General features: G+C 38.1%; 1 protein-coding gene across 43 annotated transcripts in view; it reads right to left on the reverse strand.

Moving 5' to 3' along the window:
• Positions 1-27063, reverse strand: part of RBFOX1 (RNA binding fox-1 homolog 1) — a 1203461-nt gene that overhangs the window by 73738 nt on the left and 1102660 nt on the right. For all 43 annotated transcript variants that reach the window (XM_071444294.1, XM_071444285.1, XM_071444280.1 and 40 more), the window contains 5 exons: positions 22330-22473; positions 19761-19814; positions 14601-14693; positions 12811-12871; positions 6588-6641 (listed from right to left, as the gene is read on the reverse strand). In XM_071444294.1, coding sequence (XP_071300395.1) covers positions 6588-6641; positions 12811-12871; positions 14601-14693; positions 19761-19814; positions 22330-22473 — 406 coding nt within the window. The remainder of the gene's footprint in view (positions 1-6587; positions 6642-12810; positions 12872-14600; positions 14694-19760; positions 19815-22329; positions 22474-27063) is intronic.

Consider the following 27063-nt stretch of genomic DNA (forward strand, 5'->3'; position numbering starts at 1 on the left):
GGAATTTATTCCTCCACATAACTGCTACAACTTATCTAGGATTGCAAACATCCCCCCCAGTTCTGAACAAACAAATGTTTTAGTGGTGACCTTGCAGTTTGTCTTAAAATTTCCTCTGAGAGATCCTTGAGCCAGTGCTTTTTACACCTATCCTTGGCTGGTGCTTGGATTACAGCCTCAGTTTTATTGTAAAAATGCATTTTGCAGCCTTTGCTCGGGCCCAGGCAGTGCCCAGCCAGGCACTGTTGCCCAGGTGATTGTTGAGACAGGAGCAGTAGCTCTGAAACTGCTGGATTTATATCCAGCCTCAAAACCTGCACCATCCACAGTCTGGAGATGCTGCCACCTCAGTTTTTTAACTGCTTTTAGGGCTCTCACTAACCAGGAAGCCATAGAACACATTTTCACTAAGCACCAGACTGATGGAAGAGAAGTCCAAGGATAATTTTTCATTAAAGATTTCCTTTGTGAGCAAGGAACAGCACTTAACTTCTTTTAGCCCTTAAAAATTTGCTCAGTTATATGCACAATAAGAATATCTGAACAAACACAAGAACTTAGGAAACAACACCATGACAAAGAAGGGACAGCTCCTGCTTGCTCAGAAGGCTTTCTTTGGGGTTAAGGAATATCTAAAACCAAGGAAACCCTCTATGTGAACTCAGGAGAAACATGGGAACATGGCCATCAGATCAAGACCTACATCTCACCAAGGTTTTCCATCAAGCAAAGAGATCCAACCACCCACCCCCAAACACATCCTTTCCCTATTTTGGGGAAAGCACTCCACCTTTCAGCAAATACAGATTTCCTGGTTTTACTGATTCTGTTTGTGAACAAATCCATCATAACCCAGTATCAAATGGTTAAAATGGTTCCCCATACTAGATTGGGGTCAGAACTCACAAACTTTTACAGTTAAGAAGCAAAAACTCTCTTTTTCACAGTTTCCTACCTTCTGGAATGAAGCTGTATCTATGGTTGAAGATTTACAATTAAATAATGAAATCTGTGGAATTTCTTCTAGAGATCACACAGAAGAGTATCAAATGCTAAGTATATCCTGTGTGATAGAAATCCAAGAGAAACACCTTCAAAAGAGTAACACTGACAGAATCTGTGGTCATCTCTTTAAAATGTGCAGACTTCAAATCAATGGTGAGTATAGGTAGATTAATCCTACTCCAGATTTAAATATATAACCAATTGACTAAATTAATCTTTATACAAATAAGTCATTGCCATTAGCTTTGAATAAGCCTGGTTTAGTTTCCATGAGGGTATACATTTTAATGAAGAACTCATTATAATGTAGCATAAGGCATAATTAATCCTGGATTATTATTATTATTATTTATTTTAGTAAATAGCTAATGCAGATGCTGAATTCCATTTTTCTACTGGCTTTACTCATCTTTCATAAAACAGGATTTCCTTTATAATGGCTTGTAAAAGCTCCACAGAGTTTTAGAAATGCATTAGCTGTCATCAGTGTTGTTAATCTACCTAGCAACACCTCATTTGGATGATGGTACTTTTGATTTTTGAAACAGCACTTACAGCTGTGTGTTATATTTTGAAAAGGAGCATCTAAATATCACAGGTGGAATATTAAAGAATAATTATTTGACTGTAGTTAGAAAACTATTTAAGCTGCTTATCTAACTCTACTGCAAACATATTTATTTAGAAAAATCTGCTTAGTCAATAGCCAAGTTTGAATCCAAGTGTAAGTAATCAAATGGCAAAATGAGTTAATCTATGGAGTGGCAGCTTTTAGAGAAATTCTGCTTTAGAGGTACGATAGAGTGAACTTTTACCCCAGGATCAGAATGCTGTGCAAGCATATAACTGAGCTTCCCCAACTCCAAACACTGAGAAGTGTTTCTAGGGTATTTGCTGAGCTTATGCAAGACTCATTTAAATTCAAAGAGAAACACTAGAAAGATGAAATGAATCCCAGGTGCTCTTACACTCCAGAAATAGATGCTTTAAGACATGAACAAAGAGAATTAGTATTAGCAAGTGTACAGGAATCCTCTCTTCCCCTGGATTCATCTTACTTAAGGGCATGGTTTTATATACATTGCTATGGTATTTCTTTACTTCTAATTATATATAACATTCTATTCCAAACCTTTGAACAAGTTTTTGAAAGAAAATTTGCTTCAAAATCTGATTGTTGGTGGATACTGCTGACTTCCAAATGCCAAAAAGACCTGGGCAGCTAAAACTTCTCTGTCTTCTGAGGGCTTATAGAAGAGTTAAAAATGCACAGACTCTTCCTCTCTCTTTCCTTTTGAGTGATGGGGAAATTTTTTCCAGTGATCATGGAATAACTGCCCAAGAAACTGGGTGCTTACAATAGTCTTCACTGGGTTAAGGTATTTATGAAATGAATACAACACTCAGCTATGGGGGATGACTTGAAACTATCTCCTGAAATTCCTAGAACTTAATAAAACTCAGGAAGAATAATAGTGCCTTAAGTAAAAGAAGGATGGGATCTTCTGCTTTCCACTCAGCTGTGCTCTAATTGTTCTTCACCTCTAATCTTCCACTGTCAACTTAGATCTTGAAAATTCTGAAATACTGGTTTTGTTTATGACCAGAAAAGAGTATCTTCTCATGTGAGTTACTGTGAATTGCCCTGCTCCCTGAAAGAGCAGTCACTCTAGTAGATTTCCAGGTAATTTCTGTAATTTCTTTTCCCCCACCTTGCATTTGGGAACTGCCAAAAAGGAACCTCTCCAACAGTTATAACAAAGCTCTTTTCTGCCAGGAATAAAAAAGTCTTTTCAAGTGGCCTTACTGTGTCTCAAGCTACCTGCTGTACAGGACTGCTGTAGTGACACAGGTGCAACAATATTCTATATTTCAATAAGGAGAGTGCAAGAGATTGCTCAAAAATTCATTGTTCCAAAACCCAAAAGAGAAAAACAAAAAGATCTGCAATAACTGAAAGGAACAACATGGAACCTGGCTGTCAGAATGCCTGAGGCAGAAAGAAAGGCTTGGTATTACAGATAAAATATACACCATATAAAAATAAGCAGGTGAAAATAATATTATAACAAACTGCAGAAACAAAGAGAGTACCAGAGCATACCTAGTAAAGAAACCCAGCTGCAAATCTGTATTTTCCCAGCCATGTATGAGTGTATGAGGAAAAGAACAGACTCTAGCTTAAATACAGGAAGACTATGGGATGTATTTAAAACTGGATGGAAATACATAGAGATGAAAAAATTATCCCAGTTTCCATGAAGAATTTGTGAGAAAAATCACAGAGTGCTTCTTACAAATTTACCTATTAGGACCTACCTAAGAATTTAATAAATATTTTACCGGAAAAGATAAGAAATGGATGACACAACTTCATTAAGCATTCCTTTCTCATAAGAGGAAAACCCCCTTAAAGGAGGAAACCCTCAAGGAAAACCTTTTATTTATTAGAGGGAGACTGTGGACATAAGTGATCTTTTAAAAAACTTCCTATTCATGATCATATATGAAAAAAAAATGCAATTCTGTGAAAAGCTAGAATGATACATGAAAAAAAATGCCCTTTAGTTTTCTCTAAAATATCATTTCCTCAGCAGAAGGGTGGGAAGGACAGGAGCTGGTGGCCATCAGGGAGCCTTGCTAGGCCCTGGAAATGCAGCAGGAGTCTCCTGAGGGCCCTTCCCAAACAAGTCCCTGGAAATCCACACCAAGGCCACCGCGGCTAAAGAGCCACACTAGGCTGCAATTTACTGCAGCACCAGCATTTCACAGGCACAAAAACAGCCTTGGAGGGGAAATCCAGGAAGGGAAATCCATAGTGATTTGTAAATATACAGTATTTTGCAGTCCCCAAGTAATATTTTCCTAGCACAGTTTCTGTTGTGCACCTCAGAGTCTCCATCTTGAGTTGTCACGCATTTTCTCAATAAAGGTTTTCCTTCACAGAAGTGTACACTCCAAAAAAACCCCGAGCTATAACAATCATGTCACTGGTCCTACTGTTTACCATTATCTTCAAGGTTTTAGGGTTGATTTACATTGCGTTCCTCCCTATTTGACTTTAATTGTCTGCTTCAAGTTGTCAGGACATAACTATATCTTAGATTTGCATTGCATGAGGGGATCTTCTCCTTTCTCTATTGATCTTGTCTCACGGAGTAATTTAACTCAATTCTAATTTTCCCGTGCATGCGGGGTGCTCTCCATCCAAGGCAGTGAGTTATGTGTATTCAAGTGGTGCATCTTATGAATCTTGTTAAGCTTTAGCGCCTTGCAGCCCGCGCTGATGGAATATTTAATCACAGAAATGAGTTGGCAGATTTGATGTACAATACGGGGAAGCCTCGCGGCCGCGGCGCCGCCGGCAATTGAGGAACGGGGGAATTTGCCATTCATCAGTGCCATCCTGACAGCTTTGTATAACCTTCTGTTTTTCACTTATTTATGAAGATTAAAGGTACTTTAAATCAACAGTTTCTCTGTAGATGTATCATCTTTATTTCAGAAGTGGCCAAATTTTTCATCATTTACTAGGAGCTAAAGGAACTTCTTGCGCTGACTGTGAAAAAGTTGGTGCAGTTTTGTCATGACACTGCTGGAGACAATAAGTAAACTAAACAAGTAGAACACTGACTGTCTTAAAAAACCACATCTCTAATTTTATAATTATCAAAAATTCAATTGCTTCTTCTCTTAGAAAGGTGGTGAAGGAAAACCAAAAGTAAAGATAAAGGAACCGAAAAGTAAAGATAAGGGAACCCAAAAGTAAAGATAAGTCACAGTGTTCTTCTAAAATGCAAGAAGTGCAGTGTTGTTTTACTGTTTCATTTCCTGAGATCTCCACAATTTTGACTAAATTGTTTTAAAAAAACTTTTATATGTTTAAATGTGAGAGATATCCTATTTTAGTCAATTTTAATTAAAAAGCATTTGACATACACTGAAAAACCCAAGGAAAACCAAACATTGAAAAACTCAAAAACCCAACAAATAAGCCTGCCTACATGTATAAAGAGAAAAAAAAATACTGTGAAATAAATGAAGTATCGTGATGGAACTTTCTGCAAAGGTGTGGTGGAGTTTGTGTCATAATTCATAAAATTAAATTAATACTCTTCTAATGGTAATTAAAGATTCTCATTAAGAAGGGCAAATACCTCCCTAGTGTTGGCAATAAAAATGCACTTGGGACTTTAGGAGGTTATACAAAAAAAATCAATAACCTGCCATTTTATAATTAAAAGACAAAATAAATGTTAGGGAAAAGTCCAGTAAATTAGGAAAATTACCTTCAGGAGAGATTGAAAATATTGATTTTAATTTACAAACTATGTGAACTCTTCATGCCCTACTTCATGAGACAATTATAAGTCAGATTGTTAATTCTGCATACGTATTAGAAAATTGATTACTGTACTATGGGAATATTATTATATTTGTCATTAACACAAAGTCATTTATATAAAATGACTAATAACTCTGACTTTCTAATTTATGCAGGTTCAGGGTTGGTTCACTAACTACTCAAACGAGATCAATGTTAAATTCCTGTTTTCAACATAGACATACATCAGCAAGGAAATAAATTCTGCCTGCACCAAATACTGCAATTCCATGAATGCCAAGTCAGGTTTTTTTATGATACTGTGCCACTTGTACCCTAATTGGAAGATTTTTATCTATCTCAGCAGAAGCTGTTTTTTTACCACAAATATGTGTTTGTAATAGTGTCCTTTTCAACAATTTTCATCACTTGAAGTCCCTCAAATTAACAAAAGTTTTTCAGCTTTGTCAGCTGGAGACTCAAATATCTCCATGAGTGGAGATTCCCCAGCTTGTGCAGACACAACAACCCGTGCTGAACTACCAGCCATGAAAAATGCTTTCCTGGGGGTGTTTGTGGGCAGCCTTCAAATCCCTCTGAAATCAACTGGATTTTGGACTACAAATAAGTTTATTTTCAATTCTGTTCCTAAATTAAATGTAAAAAATGACTGCTAGCCATGACTGACTTGCAGCAGACAAAAACGGAATCTCTAACTCCAAATTGCAGTCAGAATCAGAATTTGGTCTCAGTCAGGTGAAGATATACATGTAAAATACAAAAACATCAAAGTGAAAAACTAACTATAAAATGTAAAGAAAAATGCTCAGGAAAAAAATTATGATTCCATACACTCTATATCTAGGTATGTCTACATACATGTATGTACTCTATATTTAGATATATATTTATAGATAAGATTTTTTTGCTGTTGTTCCTTAAAGAATCCCTGGAAGAAAGCGACTGCACTAGAATAAGAAATAAAATAAAATCTCATGTAAGACTAGGATATTGCAGTACATTTCGTGTTATACTAGCTATTTTCCAATAAAAAGGCATTCATATACCTTCTATATAAAGTTTATTATGCCCAGATAAGGTAAAATCTTGAATCACAAATGTATAAATGACTTGTAAATAATGTGAATCACACAAAGAAAGCAAACCTCACACCAAACACAGATTCTGTACTTTTGCATGTTTTAAAGAACACTAAAATGAAATATGGCCAGTGGGACAATCATAGAGCAATCCTTACCTGCATAGAACTCTGGACTATAAACTGCACCAACAACTGGATTTAATTTCCAGCCTGCAGAAAACAAAAACATAACAGTTAATATTGCAATTAGTGATAATAACAACAACTATTATTATGACTATAACTACTGTTGCATAGAAAATACAGACAAAATTACTTCAGGGAAGGTGATTGTAATTCAAGTTTCATAGTTATCTTTAATTACTGATCTTTAATATCAGAGTCTGAGGCATGGAAATAAGTAATGAAACAAGGCATTCACCAGACATGTGGCATTTACTGGAGTGAATGGCCAGGTGAATTACCTTGGCTGAAACGCACACGGATTTACTCCCTCAAGCTCTGCTATGCAGCCAGCACTGTTTCAGGTGTCCCCATGGCCTCTAGTACAGGGCAGATGATTCTTAGCCACTGTTTTGGCTCTGGTTATGAGCCAGAGGAGCCAGGACAGTTCCTTCTCTGGACACAAACGTTTCTGATAAACCTTTGCTAGCGAGGGTTAGAGGGCAGCCAAATAACGGGAGCATTTTGATTCCACCCTGGCAAAAGGAAAGCACAGCTACAGCATGGCAATGCCTGCTGTGACAGGGAGGAGATGCTCCCTGGAGTGCAGGGGAATGCCAGGTCTCAAGGGCTACAAATCAGCCTCTGCCCTGCTCTTCAATAATCACTGTCCTCCCAACACTGCCACAGAACCCCAGCACAGAATTCACAGACCTGCTCTGCCTGTGTGTGGCCAAACTCCAAATTACTGCTTGTACTTGACACCTGATGCAGCATCCCCAGGCTGGCTGCAGACCCAGGGGTGTGCAAAGCACGAGGGATGTTATCTTAATCAAGATAACCAGGCTGGAGGGACAGCAGGGGCAAGAGAAGAGCACAACCAAGTGCTGCAAAGTCGTTCGTGTTCCCAGCTCTGGTGCAGTGCCAAATACTGCTGTGTGCTCAGCCACAGGTAGATCCAATCCCAGCTAACTGCAAACTCCACAGAACATCCCCCCAGCCACACTCTCTTTTTCCTTCAGTGAACAATTATTTTGAACCACTGGAACGGAAAAATTAGGGGTTTTCCTAAAGCACACTCAAATGAGAGGAGTGGGAAGCGCTTCTTGTAAATGGGAATAAAGAAAAAAAGCCTGAGCAAAAGCATGTTGTAAACTCCAGAGCGGCGGTACTTAAAATAGAACTTATAACTGCTTCTAGAATCAAAATACAATCCAGACACTGACAACAAGGCTCTTCAAAATCACAAAAGCCACAATTAGAAGAATTTAAATGCACCCTAGGTTTGTTTTTGCCTTGGCTATATCATGTAGTACAAAAGGACTGTGGAAAATCATAAAACATCAAGGCATTATAAGACTGAAAAAGTGCAATGCAAAAATCTCAATAAAAAACAAACTATTCCCACCCTTTCAAGCTACCTCTATCTCATGCACAGTAATTATTTCCCAGTAATTAACTGTTCAGTAAAAGAGGGGAGGGGTGGTTTTGAAAGGTAACTCATGAGTAAGTTCAGAGTAAGCAGTTTTGCATGACAACTTTTCTGTAAAAGTGACTGCAGTTCTTCTGTGTAGCCAAAAGACAGTTAGGGAAGGTGGAAAATGTCCAGCCAAGAAGGGCTAAAAGGTTTTTCCTCCTGAAAATACCACAGGAGTTTTACCTGATCATTCAATTTCACATTCCACAGGATTATATTTAGGAACATCAGAGCATAACACATCTCTTAGCCAAATTTTGTGTGATAGAAAATCATTCAAATTTTGAGACTTTGGGTAAAAATCTAACTTTACATATGTTAGGGAATATCCAATATTTCAAACGCAACGCTTCCTCAGAAGACCACTGATCAAAACCATCCAAAAATGAAAGATTGGACAGAACTTTAGATCTGTCAGCTTTTGCTGTCAAAGCAGCTGACAGACATCTCTCAGCTTCTAAGTTACACTAACAGTGCCACAATTTGTCTGAGAGAAAGAAAAAAAAAAAATCATCTTGGAAGACACAGATTGTTCTTCACAGCTGAAAGGCAGTCTCATATTTCAGCTCCTTACCACTCTCCCAGTGACGGCTGTCTCATCTAACTTTTTGAAGCCTATGGAGGAAATACTTCATTCATGGTGAAAATAACAGTAATTAAACTTAACTTTATCTTGTCAGCCAACAATGTGCTGGCCCATAGCTGTGTGGGTTAATCAAGTGTGATGGGAGTCGATGTATCTGAGAGAGCAGCTGCCAAGTAACCCTTCTGCAGCAGCTGGAGGAGGCAAATTCTCGGCTGTGGGTGTAATTTTGTGCATTTTTCTTACTGTCACAATATTAATCTCCTTCTTGAGTTGAAACTGGAAAAGCTTGAAACTTAAAAATCGGCCAAGCAAAGAAAAAACCCTCTGCCTGACCCAGCTCCCAGTCATCCAGAGAGGCGCATGTGCAGCGTGCTGGAGGGAAGGGAATGATCCTGGGGGAACAAGCTGTGGTAGAAATGGGGTGCAGCAACACAAAGAGGATTATTTTTGCTTCATAGACTGGAGTCAGCATGGCCAGAGAAAGGCTTGGGTAGGAAAGAACCCTGTGACTCCATTTCCTTCCCTGCTGTTTGCTACCCAGGGAGTGAGAGGGGATTTAACTGCGCTAATAGGCACTAGATGTGATTTTAAATCTAAATTTAGAGCGACAGAAGGCTCAAATCCAAAGCACCGCCAGTATAAACTTTAAAATATATTTATCCTATTACAGATCTCTGCTTCTTGTTCCTCCTTTATTGCTGCAGTTCTCTGAATGTACCTGCCCATAATTCTCTGTGCCCTACAACCCTTGGATGAGCATCCTGAATGGAAATATGGGCATCAGAACAAAGTACAGCTGTGAACAGGACAGGTTGGAACATCTAAAAATGTCTCAAATATTTTTGCTAACATGTACCACTCCTGACATTGAATTTCTTTGCAAAGAGAAATCAGTTGTATCTCCATAGCACGAGGTGAGCCATCAAAATCATCCTGACTGATAACAAACCCACAGAAAAAGCTCTCCCAGCAGCTGCTCATTTGGGGAGTCAAAAGTCACTGGAAAGCATACTTATTTCAAAGGCCATTTAGGACACAAAAGCACACCACTTATTTGAACAAAGCTGTATATATTCTTTAAAAAACCCAAGTTTTTGTGCCTTGAAATCTACTGACTTCTGCAATCCTATTAACAACATGAGCCCTGTTATCAAACAACCAGCTGTATTCAGGAATGAAACACAAAACAGAGTGTATCTTGTTTTTAAATTAAAATAAATGTCAGTTCCTGACGTTTTGATGGAACACAATATGTGCCCCAACTACCTTTTGAATACCTGCCAACAACATGCCAGTCACAACACACACTTGGAAAGATAAAGAGAGGCATTAAAAAGTAAGTGGTTCTGAAGCAAACATAAAGGCATGTGCAAACAAAATGTTTCTGGCTACCTGCATCAGGAGAAATTCTGAAAATTCTAACGTGCTGGTGGAAAAAACTGGCCTTATAGTTTATTTAAAAAATGAGCCCTTTACTTCAGACAACAATAATCTTGAATAAATAATCAGCTCTGGTAGTGGTTAATTCCTGACAAAATGATAAAGAACTAAACTCGTACCATGCCAGGATGACTGATAGTATAAGCACGGAGGAAACCAAATGAAGCCCCTTACACTTCATTCCTTGTTGCTTGGGATGATTATGCAAGAGGGACGTGATTGTCCTTGTGTGTTTACTTTAGGGGACTTCAGACATTAAAAAAAAAAAAAAAGGTTAAAAAGATGAAAACAATCAAAAGCTGTGAATTGCAAGCAGAGGTTTACTCGGTGGATACCTGGCAAAAGGTGTGTGTGAGAATATTCTGCGTGCAGCACCTTGGATGTCTGGTTCACAATAAATAAATGCTACTTATTTATGCACTGAACAGGATATTTCATACTTTTGGTGAGATCTGGATCTGATGGAACTGGATGGAAAATGACAAACAAAACACTTCAAGTGGGTAACAATTAACAGCAGATTTTATTCATCCTGGTCTTGGACATTAATAAATGAGAATGTGTGACCTAAGCAATCCTGCAGTGCAGGACATAGATTTGAACTTCCTCCAAAACCACATGGCTCAAATCTCCCATCTCCTATTGCCAGCATTCCCTTCCTTCAGCACTGCCTGTGCTGATATGTAACGTTATTTGCTCATGAACATTTTCGTAGCCTTAGGATAATATGAATACAAAATATGCATCATCATTTACAGAAAAACTACTTTTATCATTGCAATATAGCAGGCAGAGTTCATAGCCTCATATGCACATGGTTAATTTAGCTCTGTATTACAACAAAATCACTTTATGAGATCCAGTCAAGCCTCATGTCTCTCTCTAGATTCACTGGGATGCTTCAAAACCAATAAAAACCAAGGAGATTTTCCCATCTGCATAATTTGCCAAGCCTCACATCTACATTAAAAATGAGGAAGAAAACAGCTTCTAAGAAAGCATGAGGAAATTCAGCCCCTTCTTCTCCAGATCATTTTAACTAGATCAATTATCACGTCACATGAAAACCATCACTGTGTTTTATTTTACTGTGTTACAGGAAAATGATGAGCTTTATTAAAAAATAAAGCCACTGTGTGCCCTGGATTTTAGTAAAACCTCCCTAATGAGACCTCAAATACAGAAAATACGATCCATTATATTTCAAAATGGAAAAGAGTCTAATCTACCTCAGGAAACCTTTATGTGCACATTTCATCTGCTTTCTCCTGGATGGGAAAAACTGAATTAAATTGAAAACCAAATACCAACAACTACAGAGCCTAGCAGAACTAAAAGAATAATTGCAATAAACTTCAGTTCCTGTGCTATTGTTTGACATGACTGAGTTAGGAACTTGTTTGAATTTGAATTTTCTGAACCTGTAATGGCACACTCAAGCACATGATCCAGCAATTCCAAAGGAAACATTTTAAAAAAAATTTTTGTTTCCAAATGCTTTAAATAACTGTCAGTTCTTTTTCTGTCATAAATGTACATTACACCAACTTAGGTCAGTATTAGATTTAATTTTATTTTTAGATAGCTTGGAATTCTAATTTCTCCATTAGAATGAAAAGAAGGAAGATGGAAGCAGCACCTGGTACCAGTCTCCCTTCTTCTAACAAATTGTGGAAGGAAAATATGGAAAATGATCTTTGACCAGATATGTGCCCTGGGACTAAAAGGTTCTACAGGAAAGACATTCTTGTTGGTCTCCCTCCCTCCATCCCCCAAACCCCCATCACTACATTATCACTGCACAAAGCTGAGAACATCACTCTCTCACCAAGCCCATGTCCTCCACAAAAGCCACTGGGGCTCAACACTGGGATTCCAATCAGGGGGATTTGGGGTCCAACACTGGGATTCCAGCCACTGGGATTTGGGGTCAAACACTGGGATTCCAGCCATGGGGATTTGGGGTCTAACGCTGGGATTCCATTCGGGGCTCAACACCGGGATTCCAGCCAGGGGGATTTGGGGTCTAACACTGGGATTCCAGCCAGGGGGATTTGGGGTCTAACACTGGGATTCCAGCCAGGGGGATTTGGGGTCTAACACTGGGATTCCAGCCAGGGGGATTTGGGGTCTAACGCTGGGATTCCAGCCACAGGGATTTGGGGTCTAACACTGGGATTCCAATCAGGGGGATTTGGGGTCCAACACTGGGATTCCATTCGGGGCTCAACACCGGGATTCCAGCCAGGGGGATTTGGAGTCAAACACTGTGATTCCAGCCACAGGGATCTGGGGTCTAACACTGGGATTCCAGTCAGGGGGATTTGGGGTCTAACACTGGGATTCCAGCCAGGGGCCCAACACTGGGATTCCAGCCAGAGTGATCTGGGGTCCAACACTGGGATTCCAGCCACAGGGATTTGGAGTCAAACACTGTGATTCCAGCCACAGGGATTTGGGGTCTAACACAGGGATCCCAGCCAGAGGGATCTGGGGTCCAACCCAGGGATCCCAGCCAGGGGATTCGTGCTCTGCCCACCTGGCTGGGCATCAGCCAAGCCCTGCAGAGGTGGCATTCCTGCCCAGCCCCATCGTGTCCCAGGGAGGCAGGAGGTGCAGAGTGGGAGCCCCCAGGAGCAGTGAGTGCCCTGCTGAGCAGGACTGGGGGGTGGCATGCAGGGACAGTCGCCCCGAGCAGGGGCTCATGCACTTACCGTTCGTGTAAGGGTTGACGGTCTTTTTATTTGTCATTACACGTGCTGTGGCATTATTTACCTAAGCACATAGAACAGGGGATTAGAAAGGGTTACAGGCAGGGCCCGTGTCACTATTAAAGGCATGCATTATCACTGCTATTAGTCATGTGAAAATAAAATGCAATTTAATTTATAGAAGGCAACAGGTGCATAACAAAATCATACTATTTATAATTACATTTACTTTCATAACCATTTTAACTTACAAATCATTTCAATAAAGCAACATCATATCATTTAAACTTTAATAAAAAGACATTAAAAGCAAATTAAAAGGTACTGCATAATTTAAGACTTAAGAGCATGCTTGTATTCCATGATAACACTGATACAATAAATACTCAAAACAGAAGAAAAAGAAAAAGATTATATGAAGGAACATGCAGTGGAGTAGAAAGGAAAGAGACAAGGTACAAGGAAACAAAGAAAATGTCAAAAAAGGGACAAACGAATTTTAGCAGTGTGCAACATAACCCTTTAGAAGAGAAGTACCATTGGAAAAGCAACATCTAGCATTCAACACTTGGAACAAGAGCCTTTTTCATTGCAAGAATTAACAAAATCATTCAAGCTTTAAAATCACAGCTAACAAAAGGATAAAAAGAGGGTGCATTATTTAACACAATATGGAGTTAACAATCTGAGTAAGATGTGCACGAAGTCATATCCTCAATCCAATCAGTGCCTCCCAGGCTTGCTTAAAACGTACACTCAATTACAGGCGTACCAATATATAGAAAAAAATGTAGCATCAAGAAAACTTAATACAACAAGTCAAAAAAATCCACGTGGTATATCAGCGCTAAATACGTGAAACGGCAGATGGACTTCTCCACTTACCATTCAGCACCATCGCCAGCATGGGTATGTATACAGTTACCATGGTTACTGAGAGTTTGGTGAGGGCCCTAAGCGCTACCGTCGAGGGGGAAAATGAAAAGGCAAAATATGCAACATCTTACTCAAAAGACGACAGCATTTTCAATTGGTAATTCTTTCTTTTTTTTTTTTTTCTTTTTTTTTTTTTAAATTCTAACAAATACGACTGAGGCAGTGTTGAAGGGGATCCAGTGGCACGGCAAACGTGGCTGGAGGTTTTTGGAGATGGGGACGGCGCAGGCCACCCAGCTTCCTGAAAATTAAATGTGACAATTGCTCGCTCTCTAGTCTGGCTTTTTTTCTTGTGCATCTTTTTGGATGCTTCTTTCCCAATCTGAATTTTTTGAAAGCCACTGTGGATCCCACATCAACCCTGCAGCAACAAAAAGAAAAAAAAAAACCAAAAAAAAAGGAAAAAAAAAAAAAAGGAAAACAAAAAAAAAGAAAAAAACAACCTTTTGTTTGTTTTTTGTTTTGTCTGTCACACTTTTTTTTTGTTGTTGTTGTTCTCAATTTTTCTAATTTTTTTTTGTTGGCTGTTTTTTTGGAATCTACTGCACCCATTGATTTACAAAACATCCAAAATAATAACTTCAAAATATTAAAGCTTTCTTTTTATTTTGTTTTCAAATCTGTCATCCACCTTTCAGCAACAATGATAATAATAATAATAATAATTACAAAAGAAATCATAATAAAAAACCCAAGTAAGGCCAGATTCTCTCTCTTTATATATAAATATATATATAAACAATGGGAAGGGGAAAGGGGAGCACACAGAAGACACCAATGATGCATCTGAAACAACAAATGAGAGTGAAGCAGACATTTATAAAAAAGATGAAAAGGAAAATATTTTGAACATGCACCTCGATTTTACGGCCCTCTACCACGGTGCCGTGTAATTTCTCCCTCGCCCTGTCCGCATCAGCACTATTTTCGAAAGTTACGAAACCAAATCCCTGCATGCAGGAGGGAGAAGGGGGGAAAACAACATGCACATTATTATTTCAGTCAATGACCACTTGTTTGCTTATGTTCTCTCTCTTTAATTTAATATTTTTCTTGTCCTCGCTTCATTTCTGTAACATGCAAATTAGAAAAATTATAGTTGTATTGAGATGTGCAATAAATAAGCAACAAATGTGAACAAATTTTTTTTTCCCTGTCATCAGTTAGATAATACCCTCTGAGAAAGTCAAAGAATGATACCAAAAATACCTTTCTACATGTCACTACAGAGGAAAATAAATCTAACAATAAGAAAATGAAATTAAAATAAATTACAGTGTTTTCACATAGAAAAAAATGAACTAATGAGAAAAGAAAATGAACCACATTTTAATGACATGCAGATATCTCAACGAAATAAAAAACATGTGCACAAAATTCAACACTGAATGTCAATATACTCTAAACATTGCCTACTTAGTCATGCTGTTGTGATCATAAGAAACACTGTTCCCATGCAACACTAGGGTAACTTAAACTTTTGTCAAACTATACAGCCTTTACTTATTTTTTTATAAAGGAAAAAAGGAAAAAAAAAAAGAAAACCACCAACAAAACAAAAGTACTTTCAGAACAAAGTATAAACTTTCTTGTATTAACAGATCAAAGAAAATCACATGATGTGAATAGAAAAAGAAACTCTGATAAAAGAAGAAAAATGCAAACGTTTTGAATAAGTTTAACTGCTTCATTTACTTGTTCTGCATATTATTTTCCACGTATAGAACATGCAATTGGTAAAACTCCAGAATCCCATGCTAGTGGGACAAATCTGAAACTCTGCTTATAACAAATCTCCTCTTTTATAATACTAGACTAAAACAAACACTTAAATCCTACTAAAATGCCTTTCATGCCCTGAATTAAATTAAACACTGCTTAAAATGGCAAATATTTTGGAAAAATCTGACAGTGAAGAACATTTTAGAAACATACACCAACCCTTTGAAGTAATTCTTGCATTAGCACTACAATGCCTTTGCATGCCTCCCAAAATTATCCAAACAAACCCTCCTCTACATCGCTGAGCCTTCACACACTATTTAGAAGTTGCTTGTGGTGCTTTGCACACAGGCAGTGCTTCCGTAGTTTAAGTGGTCCTAAAACCGCATTTATTTTTATTTTTTATTTCTGTTTTAGCCTGAACTCTGTTCTGCTCCTGAGCAATCAGCCACTCTTCGGCCTTTGCTGAGTTTTGCCAGTGTTCACCCACTAGGAACACTCTCTGCAGTGCTTCCTACTACACAAAGTGATTGGTTAAAAGAAAAAAAAAAAGGGGAAAATAATAATAAAAAGAAAGGGAAGACATTTCTACATTCATTTACACAAAGGGGAAACCAAATATCAAACTAAGGCAAAACTGACACCAAGCAGTGAGAACAAGAATGGGTATGGACTGCAGAACTAATTAGTCAACTCTCAGGATAATTCCCTGGGTTATTTGGGTTCTTTCACCTGCTCAAGTAACTCAAAGAACTGAGCTATTTATTCCTATTTATAATGTAAAAAGGGCCATTTATGTACAGCAGTGTCTCTCTAAAGCAGCTTGAGCACAGCTACTCGTTTTTCCTGTTTAAACCCAGCCTGAAGCCTGAGCTGAAGCCATTCTCACAGCTCCTGATTCCACACAGATTCTCCACAATTTTAGCACAAGGCCACGACCTCACTTGCCACAAGGCACTGAGCAGGGAAATCTCTCTTTTTCCCAAAGCACCAGGAGTGGTGAGAGAAAGCAAATCCCCCTCCTCAGCTCTAATCTTCATGGCTTAGATCCCTGTACAGGCTCTTCTTATACCTAAACCCATCCTCAACTTTCAACTTTTATTTCTTCCACAAATGCTTTGTCCCATCTTGTTCAAGCTCTGTAAAAAACCCTCCTAATTTAGGATACCATTAAGAAAATTTCACAGCAGAAATCATCACTGGGTCCCTGGATCTAAGCAGAGTTACTCCATTCAGTAGCAGAAATTCCCCCAATTCTGTTTGTTTTTTTCCTATTATCTTGCCTGAGAAATTGTCCCCTCTTGAAATTGCAAACATTTGGTGGGAGTTTAGTCAAAATCGTCTGTCACTCTCATCAGCTCACAGTGCTACCAGTTAACTTTTGTTCAAACAGCTCAAGAGAAAGATAAAAACCTAATTATACTAAAAAATTAGAAAAACATACAAAGTGGAGCCACAAGCCAAGATAAGACAGGAACTTCAAAGATTCTGAAAATAATACTCATTGTCATTTTTTAATTTCTTATGTTGTACTTATTCCCATAATCAACACTACTTAACTTAAGCTCTTACTATTTATGCAAATCTTTAACTTTACCTGGCTGACAGAGAAACTCAAGAACAAAACACAGATTCACCCATCACACATTCAAATACCTACAAAAACACTTTAGCATCAATTTAATTTGCAGCTGAGTTAACAGCTGCATTCTATTAACTGGTAATGCAAATAGATGCCTTTTATTTTTAAAATCTGTCGAGTGATTTAATAATAGCCAAGTTAGTATGTGAGAAGGTTCTGATTTAATTTGGGAGGCACTTTGGAGTTCTCCTTATTTGAAGAAATAGGTGTTAATGTAATATACACTAGATACACAGTAATAAATACACACATAAACAGATTTCTGAAGGTATATATAGAGCTGTCTAGAGCATTGATATATAACTGATAGAAAATGGTCAAAAATTCAAAAGTCATCAGTGCTGCTGTATATTTTAGCAAAGCTTTCTTCATTATGATTACACATTCAACTAAGTACAAATCTGGACTCTTGGATTGATTTAGGGTTTTCTTTTATGGAAGGACTCCCTTCTGCAAAATGATGTTATACTTTACAGTGGTGTTCTAATATTATGTTTTTTGAATATGCAATTCCATTTTTCTTAACTATTATGGCATGAGAATGAGATTCCTTCTGTTGTTTTTGCAACAATTGTTTAAAACATTAACTATTAGAATAAAAAGAAAGAAAAAGAAACAGAAACAAAAACAATTTTAGCAATTCTTATGCCAAACTGCAGCTAGAAACAAATTTGAATTCTGATCCTGCAAACTTTGTTACCTGTACTCAGTCTGAAACCACTTAGTAGTCCTTTCAGTTTCAGTGGGATTTTATGAAAACATAGATAAGCACTGCCAGGAATGGGACTTTAATCTGGTGCATCTTAATTCCTACAGAATGGACACGAAATGATCAGATTAAAAAGAAAAAAAAAAAAAAAAAGAAAAAGAAAGAACAGAAAAAAGATGTCCCTCTCATTCCTAATATTTCTTTTTCCTTAACCTTCCACTTAATTGAGAGACTCTAAAGATACTTTGGCAAATGAAAATATGAAAATATGACAATACTCTGTAGCTGAGCTATCTCAGAGCAGGGGGAGAGGCAGCAGCCTGAGCTGTGGGATGCACCCAGCCCTGCCTCAGGCACCTCCAGCAGCTCCCTGGACACAGCTGGGCTGCAGGCCTGGGGGAGCAGGAGCACCCTTGAACAGGTCTGACCCAAGAGTGGAACTGAGGCAGGGATGTTACAAACCCAGCCAGGAAAAGCTTTCCCTTCTCCCACCCTATCCAGGATCTTGCCTTCAGCACAAGGCACTGGGATGTTTTCGTGCTGCAAAGCCAACGTCAAAACAAAAAGCTCAATTTGGAAACATCTCCTTATGCCATCCCCCAAAACTCGAACAAAACCTTACACTTGTTCAGGTGTGGTGGTTAAAATGCCCACCTGGGGAAGATTTAGTGGCTAAACAAAAGTTTGAACTCCCCCCAGGTGTGCTCAGCTCCACCCTTCAGCACAAGCAGCAAAGGTGGCCAGTGGGGGATGGCTCTGGAAATTATTGGGATTTATGCAGCAGCAGCAGGTCTGGACAATCCATGCATTTTGTAAACATTGTTGAACAACCATAATTTAACAATAATAAATTTTGGCCAGAGTAGGAGATTCTAAGCTACCAAATTCCATCCATTTTAGTTGTTTACTGAAAAAGTGATGAATGTTCCAACTGAGTTTGGGCTGGCAGGCAAGGGGACTAATTAATGTCTGAGTAATAAACAAGGAGACTTCAGCTGTTCCATTTAGGTTTTAAAAAAAAGTGAAGGCTTTAATTTCAGAAAATAAATATTAACAGAATTAAAATACATCTGATTTAAGAGAGATTTTTGATGTATATGATTCTTTAATGACAGGCTATAGAGCAGGGATAACATTCCATCACCAATAATAAATGATATATGAGTTACAGGAAGATTGAAACATTCATGAATAAACTTTTTAGTGTGTCTGACATGGCAAGAAAAGGAAAAAAAGATATGCATATGACAGACATAAACCCCTATAATGCAGCTGACAGCACAGGTGAACACACTGGGCTACAGTTTTGCACCAGCTGATGCAGTCCTGGCCATTCTATCTTGCTTTATTTCTTAAATACTGAATAAATTGAAGTATGCATTTAAGGCAAAGTAATTTTTGGAAAAAAATATTAAAAGCTTGCAATACAATGAGAACTCTTTTAATAAAATAAATGCTAAAATAGATTGTTTTCAAAGGGTTGGTGTAAGGCTTTAACTAAAGAGGAAAACATCTGCACTTAATCTGAAACAATCACATATTTTCTTAGCTAATTACTAAAGAGGATAGTTATTAGGTATCATTGTCATTTTTCATTTTGATAAAGGAAAAAAAATACCTGTACTAATACAAACCTGCCTACGAATATCTTTAATAACTACGGACTCATAAAATAAATGAAATAATTACCCTTGAAGAATAAGGACAGCAAAAATCAACATTCCCATGTAACAGATGACAGTTTGGAATAGTTAAAATTACCCCCTTTAAAAGATATGAGTCCAGTGATTTTCATACTGCTTAGAAAACTGACTGACAGCTCAGAAGATGTTTTCACTAACATAAAATTTCAGACATTATTTTGTCACAGCAGTGCAGCTGTTTCCTTCTACTCATATATTTTAAACAAAACAAAAAATTCCACAGGTGAATTAAACTGCTTACCTTTGAGCCTCTCTCATTAAAAATAATTTCAACATCTAAGATTTTACCAAATTGCTGCAAAGAAACAGAAAAAGTTACATGAAAATTAGATAACTTCAACTCTTCTATCATTTACAATACAGAGGTTTGTTTCAGGAAATGCTGCAAAACGTTACAAATGTTAAACAATATAAACCCAAATATTTTGAACACAAAAAGAAAGACAACACTAAAAGGAGTCAGATCAATATTATTTCTAAATTGTGTGCATCATTCTGCTCATTGCACAGAGGAACTTGAAGCTCAGTGAAGCCCCTGACAGAGAGGAAAGAGCATTAAACTGAGAGCACAGTGAAGTAAAAGTCACAAATTTCAGCATTTTCCAGAAGAGGTGAAGGAGTTTGGTCACTTCTGCATTACAGGAATAAGATTAAATCAGGTGGGAGTTTTGTTGCTGGCTTCATGGACTGAGGATTTCTTTCCACCCTTGCTGAAATGGGTAACCATTATTCCCTAAGAAGGTTTGTTTTATTGGAGCAAAATTTGGAAAACTAGAATGGATACTCACTTTGGGGGGATCTTTTCCTCTGCTCAAAATTGTATTTTTAGTATAATATTAGAAGTGACTGTTATTCCTATTGACCTCCAACAGCACTCAAGTTCCTAGACCTTGTTTGCACAGAAAAAAGCTGAACCCAGCTGCTTTTCCCAGAGGAAAAGTCCTGTTGGATCTGCCTTAGGAAGGGAATAAATGTTACAGCAATTTCTGTTAGGACACATCTTGTGAGGTGACAATGTAATGCAGCAGGGGGTCATTTGTGACATTTCCTAAGTCATTGACATGCAGTATGGATCAGTGCTGGCACTGGTAAGTGACCCAATATCTTAAACAAAAAGGCAGAAATTGGAGAGGGGTAAATGGAGAAAAATCCAACAAGAGTCCCAGGAACTGCAGAAATCAGTACTCCAGTCTTTTCAGATCTAATAAACAATTACAGGCCAGAAAGGACAGTATCCCTTCTCTAGCTTATTAAAGAGTTTCAATTGACCATGAAAAGTCAACCATCACTTGGTACACTTAGCCTTATTTCATGTTCTTGCATTCACCATTTAATCAATGTTTTAACTTCCACTTCAGCCTTGATTCAGACACAGACTTGATATTTAAACAATTCTCCTCTGTTACATTCGTGTCCATGTAAAAATATCATCTACTGTGTGCTTAACATGGACATAATGCAGACCTGCCATATTTCATATGAAATATTTCAACGCTCAAATACAGAAATCTCATTTTTCTATCATTTCAGAAGCTATAATTTTTCTGTTACCAAGTCATTCTGGAAGTCAGCTGGAAACTCCAGCCATTCTCCACTGTCAGTCTTTTGAGACCTAAGACTTAGAAACATTAAAAAGAAATGTGTTTATTGATTTATAAATTAGTACAATACCTACCAAAAAATCCTTTCATTTAATGTTTTTTTTTTCAAATAGAACCTATTTTAAGTGGTTTGTTTAGTTTAAATAAATTAGCATCTTTTTCTCTGGAGGGTTAATTATTATGCCTTCTGCTATTCTGCTGATGAGCTGGAAGCTGTGTTCAGGGGAGGCAACTTGTACCAAGGCAGATCCAGCAGAACAGTCACTCATTTCCCAGTACTACAACAGGATTCTTTTTCCAGGGACTGCTTCCTTCAGAGGGATAAATACTGAGAAACACCATCCTCTGACTCACATACAAACACATTTTAGAACAACTTAAAAATCTGAACATGAAAGAGGGAAAGAAGTGCAGAGCCACGAGGCACTTGGTGCTGCACTAAATAACCAGCTGTAATGCAGGAGAGAATTGGGTTTAGTGAGGCAGAATAAAGACAGTGAGAGTAACAGAAATACTGCAGTCCTGACTTGGGTTCCAAGAGATGATCAAGTACATTTCTAGATGAGGTTTAGTGGGCATTTCACACTAAAGCTGAGAGTTCTTGGAGTAGAAAGCCAGTCTGAGCTCTCGTGTTTATAATCCTATTGCTGCTGCTGTGTCCAGAGCCTGTGTGAAACACAGGGGATGTGCTTGAAGGCAGCTGTGGCCTGGGGGAAGCACAAACAGAAAAACACTAACAAAAACCTTCAAAGGTTTTTTTGCAGACCTACAAAACCTGTGGAGATGGGTGAGGATTCCCGGGTCTGAACTTTGTGCTGAAATTCGGCCTGTGCCTCCCTTACTCAGGAGGTCAGGCACTGAGTGTTTAACATCACACTCTCCAAAATCAATAAAAGCAGGCAGATAAATCTGGATGTGTACAGCAGCAATATGTATGCATTTAAAACACCTCAGATAGCTTTTTGTGCATGTAGTACAAAGCACCCAAGTGCATCACATCCTGCAGAATCAGTGTCATTTCCCAGTTGTGACTGGCAAATCAGATGTTTGGTTATACACAGATTAAAGGGGAAATCTTTCCTGAAAATGGTTAAGCAGACTCAATCAGAGATACAGCCCTCCCAGCTGCCTCTAATACAACATACCTATTGCAATACAAATGTAAAAAAAGAAAAAACCAAAAAACAGAAATAAATGATGAGCACTTACACCAAACATTTGTCTAAGATCTGGATCCCGGAATCTGAATGGTATATTTGAGACGTGGAGCCGTTTGGGCTGTGATTTGTTTTCTGTGTTTTCAGAAGATTGTGTCTGTTGCTGGCCATCGGTCTGTGCTGCATCATCTGTCTGCTAAAAGGGTAAAGCAAAATAAAGCACACTGTAAGCATTGTTAATACAAGGGGGTGAGCTTAAATTCTCAAAAAAAAAAAAAAAAAAAACCAATCAACAAAACTAAAATCAGTTAAATCTGCTCTAAAGTAGTCAGGAACACCTGAAGTTTAAATACATGAAAATCAAATCCATTTCTGTCTCAACAGCATACATTTCCAGTGATAATATGTATTTGGAATAAAATGGAGAATGAGTAAATTATTATTTGTAGATTTGCTTAGCTATTCTTAAATAATGAATGAATACATCTCCCTCTAAGATTGTAGAAACTCCTTTAACCCCTTCTGTGTTTGCCAAGGTGAGGAACAGAACCTGCAGTCCAAATGCTGCCTGCTGGCAGAGCAAGGCAGACCCTTTCAAATGAGATTAGTGCTTTTATTCAGAGGCCACTGGGATTCTCCACAGCAGGCAGGGAACACATCTCATCCTCTTTGCCATTTCATAAGCAGTGCTGATGGGCACTGGAGGGTCATTCTGTCCAGATAAATGGTGCCCATTATGGAAAAGGCCTTGAGTTGTGAGAGGGAACAGAAGTTTAATCAGTGGTGAAGGCTGCCTGACACAAGTGTGAGACCCAGAAACAAAGTTGTGCAGACTTTCTTCCTCACCAAAATGAGGCTATGTCATGGTGCTTCTTACAGGGACACCATTCCCCGGATTTAAAATTCTGCTTTAAAACAGAAGGACGTGGCCATGTGCTATGATTTAACAAAGAAATCACAAATCTGCAGTGAGATGAGGAAAGAAAACATAAAATGCCCCTCATCCAAAAAGTAAAATTATCCAGTGCTGGCCCATCAGTATGTTATAGAAATTACTCATCTCTGTTCTTTAATTATATCCTACAGTCCCTAATTAATTACTGCTTGTACAGCACACAGTCATTAGCCAAGGCTCTGTATGGGTATTTCAAAACAGCACAGTCACTCCTTTGCATGGGCAGAAGGGTTGGGAAGAATAGAAGGGGAAAGAAAATGGTTCAATGAAAAACTACAAGGATGATGTGACAGCCATCACTCTCTTTGCTCTTTCCTTTTTCCCCGCTGTTTTTATAATTATTCATCTTTCTCTTGTCTGCTAATGTTACATTCAGTTTGTCTTCGTGAGTTTTCTCATTTAAAGAACAAAAGGAGAATTGCCCATTTCCTGCTAGTATTTCTAGTATTTCTTTTAGGAGACAACAGTTTAAGCAACATAAAAATGGTTAAATAAAATAAACCTTACCACACAGTTTTAGTACCAACAAGCCTGTTGAAGAGGAAACAAAAGAACTCAAACAGAACACATCATTTACATCAGCAATAACTACACAGAAATTGAATTCTAGCAAGTGAAATTCAACAATATCCTCCCTAAGTAATACAAATGTTCTCAAATCAAAAGTACTAACATCTAAATTGTCTACACTTATGTGCTAAGAACACTTTATAAACAAAGGTGCTCATTTCTGCAGCAGCATCATTCCATCAGGAGCATCTCTGATATTTCACAGGACATGATGAGACTCACACAAATACAAACTTTTTTGTGCACTGAAGAAAGATTTACAAGTGATCCAAACAAGTCATGGGATCAGTTCAAGTATAAGCCTAAAACTGAGTCAGTGCCACCACATCTCTTCATGTGCTACTCCCTGAACTCACAGGCCCACAAAGTAAATAATTTATCTTTATGAATATTTAGTGATTTACATAGAAAATATGGTATATAGCTGTCAAGAGACAAAAATGTTCCATGCTAATCTATTGTTAACTAAAATCAACTCAAAAATTCAAACTTTAGATTTTGAGGTAGATGTTTCACCCAGAGACACCACAGGGATTATTTTCTACCTTCAGGCATAAAAGGAGAGAAATAGGAAAGAAATTTGGTATGTGAGAGCAGGTGGGGGATGACAGACTGGAAACTCCTGAAATAAAACACTCCTGAAGAATTTGAGGTCAATTAGATTATTCTGAAGAGAACTAAAGAATTCTGAAGGTGCTGTTAAGCTTCAGGAACAGAGGGTGCCCAAGGAAGAAATTATATAATCAGTGTCCTGTATAAATGCAAATGGAAAAGAGTAATCTCTGTTCATTTTATTCATAGAAATGAGGAGTAGAAGAGCTGAGCTGTGCACCACAAACATCCCAAAAACACTGGTAGCAACTGCCCTACTTAGCAGCTGAACAGCTTATGGTCAACAAAATCCAGTGAGGTTTCTGAGGGTGGTGTAAAAATGGAGCTACAGATTATGGGTGAAGAGGATAAATCCAGGTGCTGGTATTTTCCAGGCCTTTGGTTGGTTTTGCCACTTGTTAAAATCATTTTTATTCTAAGAAGCCTCAAATCTGCACTCTCAGCACAGAACGTCTCAGAGTCTGGGCAGCGAGGGCTGAAAAACAGAAACTTGAGCGAGTCCCTGTCATCACTGATTCATTACTGTCCACGACCCTCAAGATCCCTGGGGCAAAACTAACAGGGCTAAAGCATTCAGAACATATGAAAAGGCTTAGCAATGCAACAGGCACTTTCCAAAGCACATGATCATCCAGAAATCCACAGCTGTGCCTGGAGATCTGGACAGGATAACCGCGAATTGGAACTGGAATGAGAAGATGCAAAAATCAACACCAAGGAGCTCAAACACCCACACAGGGGCAGAGGACAGGCTGGATCCTGGAAAATCCCAGTCAGGCAACTTCCAGAGCTCTGTGGACTCATGGAAGCAGAATGTAATTTACCTCACACATAGAGAACACATTTCAGGAGAATACCTTCACTGCTGGAGGACCTGAACAGTGCTATTTGATATTCCCTTAAAAATTAATCGATGTGAGGATGTGGCATTACCCTTCCTCCATCCCTGCAGTCCTGGATGCAATCAGGCTGCTTTCTGGCCCCTATTCCACCACATATTTGCAATTATAAAATATTAAAGATTCTTAATATATTATAGTCTTAAGACTTATAATGAAAGTTATAAAAACAGAATGCAGGAATAGAAGATCAAATCCTCACTCACAGCAAAATAAACTGAGGTGAGCTCCCTTTACTTCAGGGAGCTGCTGAAGGCTTAAGTGTTAAAATAAATTAGAATTGAAACATTCTTACAGGTAAGCAAAGGCATATCAAAGAGGGCATTTCCAAAAAAGATTTCTTTTTTACATATAAGATAATTTTAGTATAGACATTTGGTATCCTTTTAAACCAAATTCATCATCAGGAGAGTTAATATCTATTGTTTTCACAAGAAATTCTTTACCTTTAGCAAAACACTTTTTTTTTTGTTTCCTTAACTCAGTTCCAGAAACAGAAAGCTTCTATTATTTAAAAGACTTTACTCAAGTTCTTCAAGACTTCACAGTAAAATTGTTAAGCTAGTTTTAAAGTAAAATGGTTAAAGTAATTTTTCTGGTTTCCCTTCCTAGCTTTGTCCTGAGAATTTAGGAAACAAAAATCATACAAGTGAAGAAAACCACTAAACCAAATATTTGTTTGGATAAAATAAATTTGACAATTTTTTGTTTGGGAAAAAAATATTACACACACCCCCCCCCCCCCCCCACACACACCTCTTCCTTTAAGGCCATTTTAATCCAAATTTGCAGCAATTTTCACTCAAAAATACATTCTAAAAGCTTCATGCAGCCCCTAATACTGATCCTGACTGGGCACTGGAGTCTCACTCCCACCCCAGCACTGCTGGTAAAGGCCCCACACACAATAAAACAATGGTCAGTGAACCTGAAATCAGAGAGGGCCTTGTGCACATTGCCTGGCTAGAAAAACCCCATTCCATTCTCCTTCCTGGCTAATAGCAATTTTCTGTGTCCCTTTCCATCCATCACTGCAGACAGCCAGCCCTGCAATGTCCCTTACACTGGAATTTTAAGTGTTCCACTTTCCCTCCATTCTTTTTCATCGTCTTCTATCTTTCATTTCCTACAAAACCACCATGGTGTGCACAAAATCTTTCACCCTCAAAGCCTCTTCCCAACACAATGAAATGCAGAAAATTGTTTGCACACCCCTACAGGAATGCTGTTCCCAATCTCAGCTTTTAAAGGCTGAATGGAACACAGACTGCAGCAATGCCTGGAATGGATCTAAACCTTTTATCTTTCTGGACAAAGTGAAAATAAGGACTATTGGAACATGAGAAAGCTTTACCAAGTCTGGATCATCCTGCTATAATCTGCAAACAAACACAAATCTGTTGCACATCTTTTAAACCCATACAAGTCTAGAGGAGGAACAGCCTAATTCTAGCAGGAATAACCTCTAAAATATTTACAGGGAGAAAAGCAACAGGAAAAAAAAAAAGGAACAGGTTATTTTTGTAAATATGATCAATGGTAAATTAGGTGCTGAGTATCTCATGTATACATGCCAGCATAGGGTACAGCTCTTCAGAATTTTCAATTTAGCAAAAAAGAAAGCACCCACTGAATTTTTTAATGAATGCTCAAAACAGCACCTGTTTTTTTTCCTGCTGCACCAATCAAGTTATTTCTCAGAGAAAAAGAGCTTGTGAATGTCTTCTAGGCATTATTTGATTAAGTTGAC

The sequence above is a fragment of the Agelaius tricolor genome, unplaced genomic scaffold, assembly GCF_023055355.1.
Source record: "Agelaius tricolor isolate 1412-34295 unplaced genomic scaffold, bAgeTri1.0.p SCAF_19, whole genome shotgun sequence".
NCBI classification, from domain to species: domain Eukaryota; kingdom Metazoa; phylum Chordata; class Aves; order Passeriformes; family Icteridae; genus Agelaius; species Agelaius tricolor.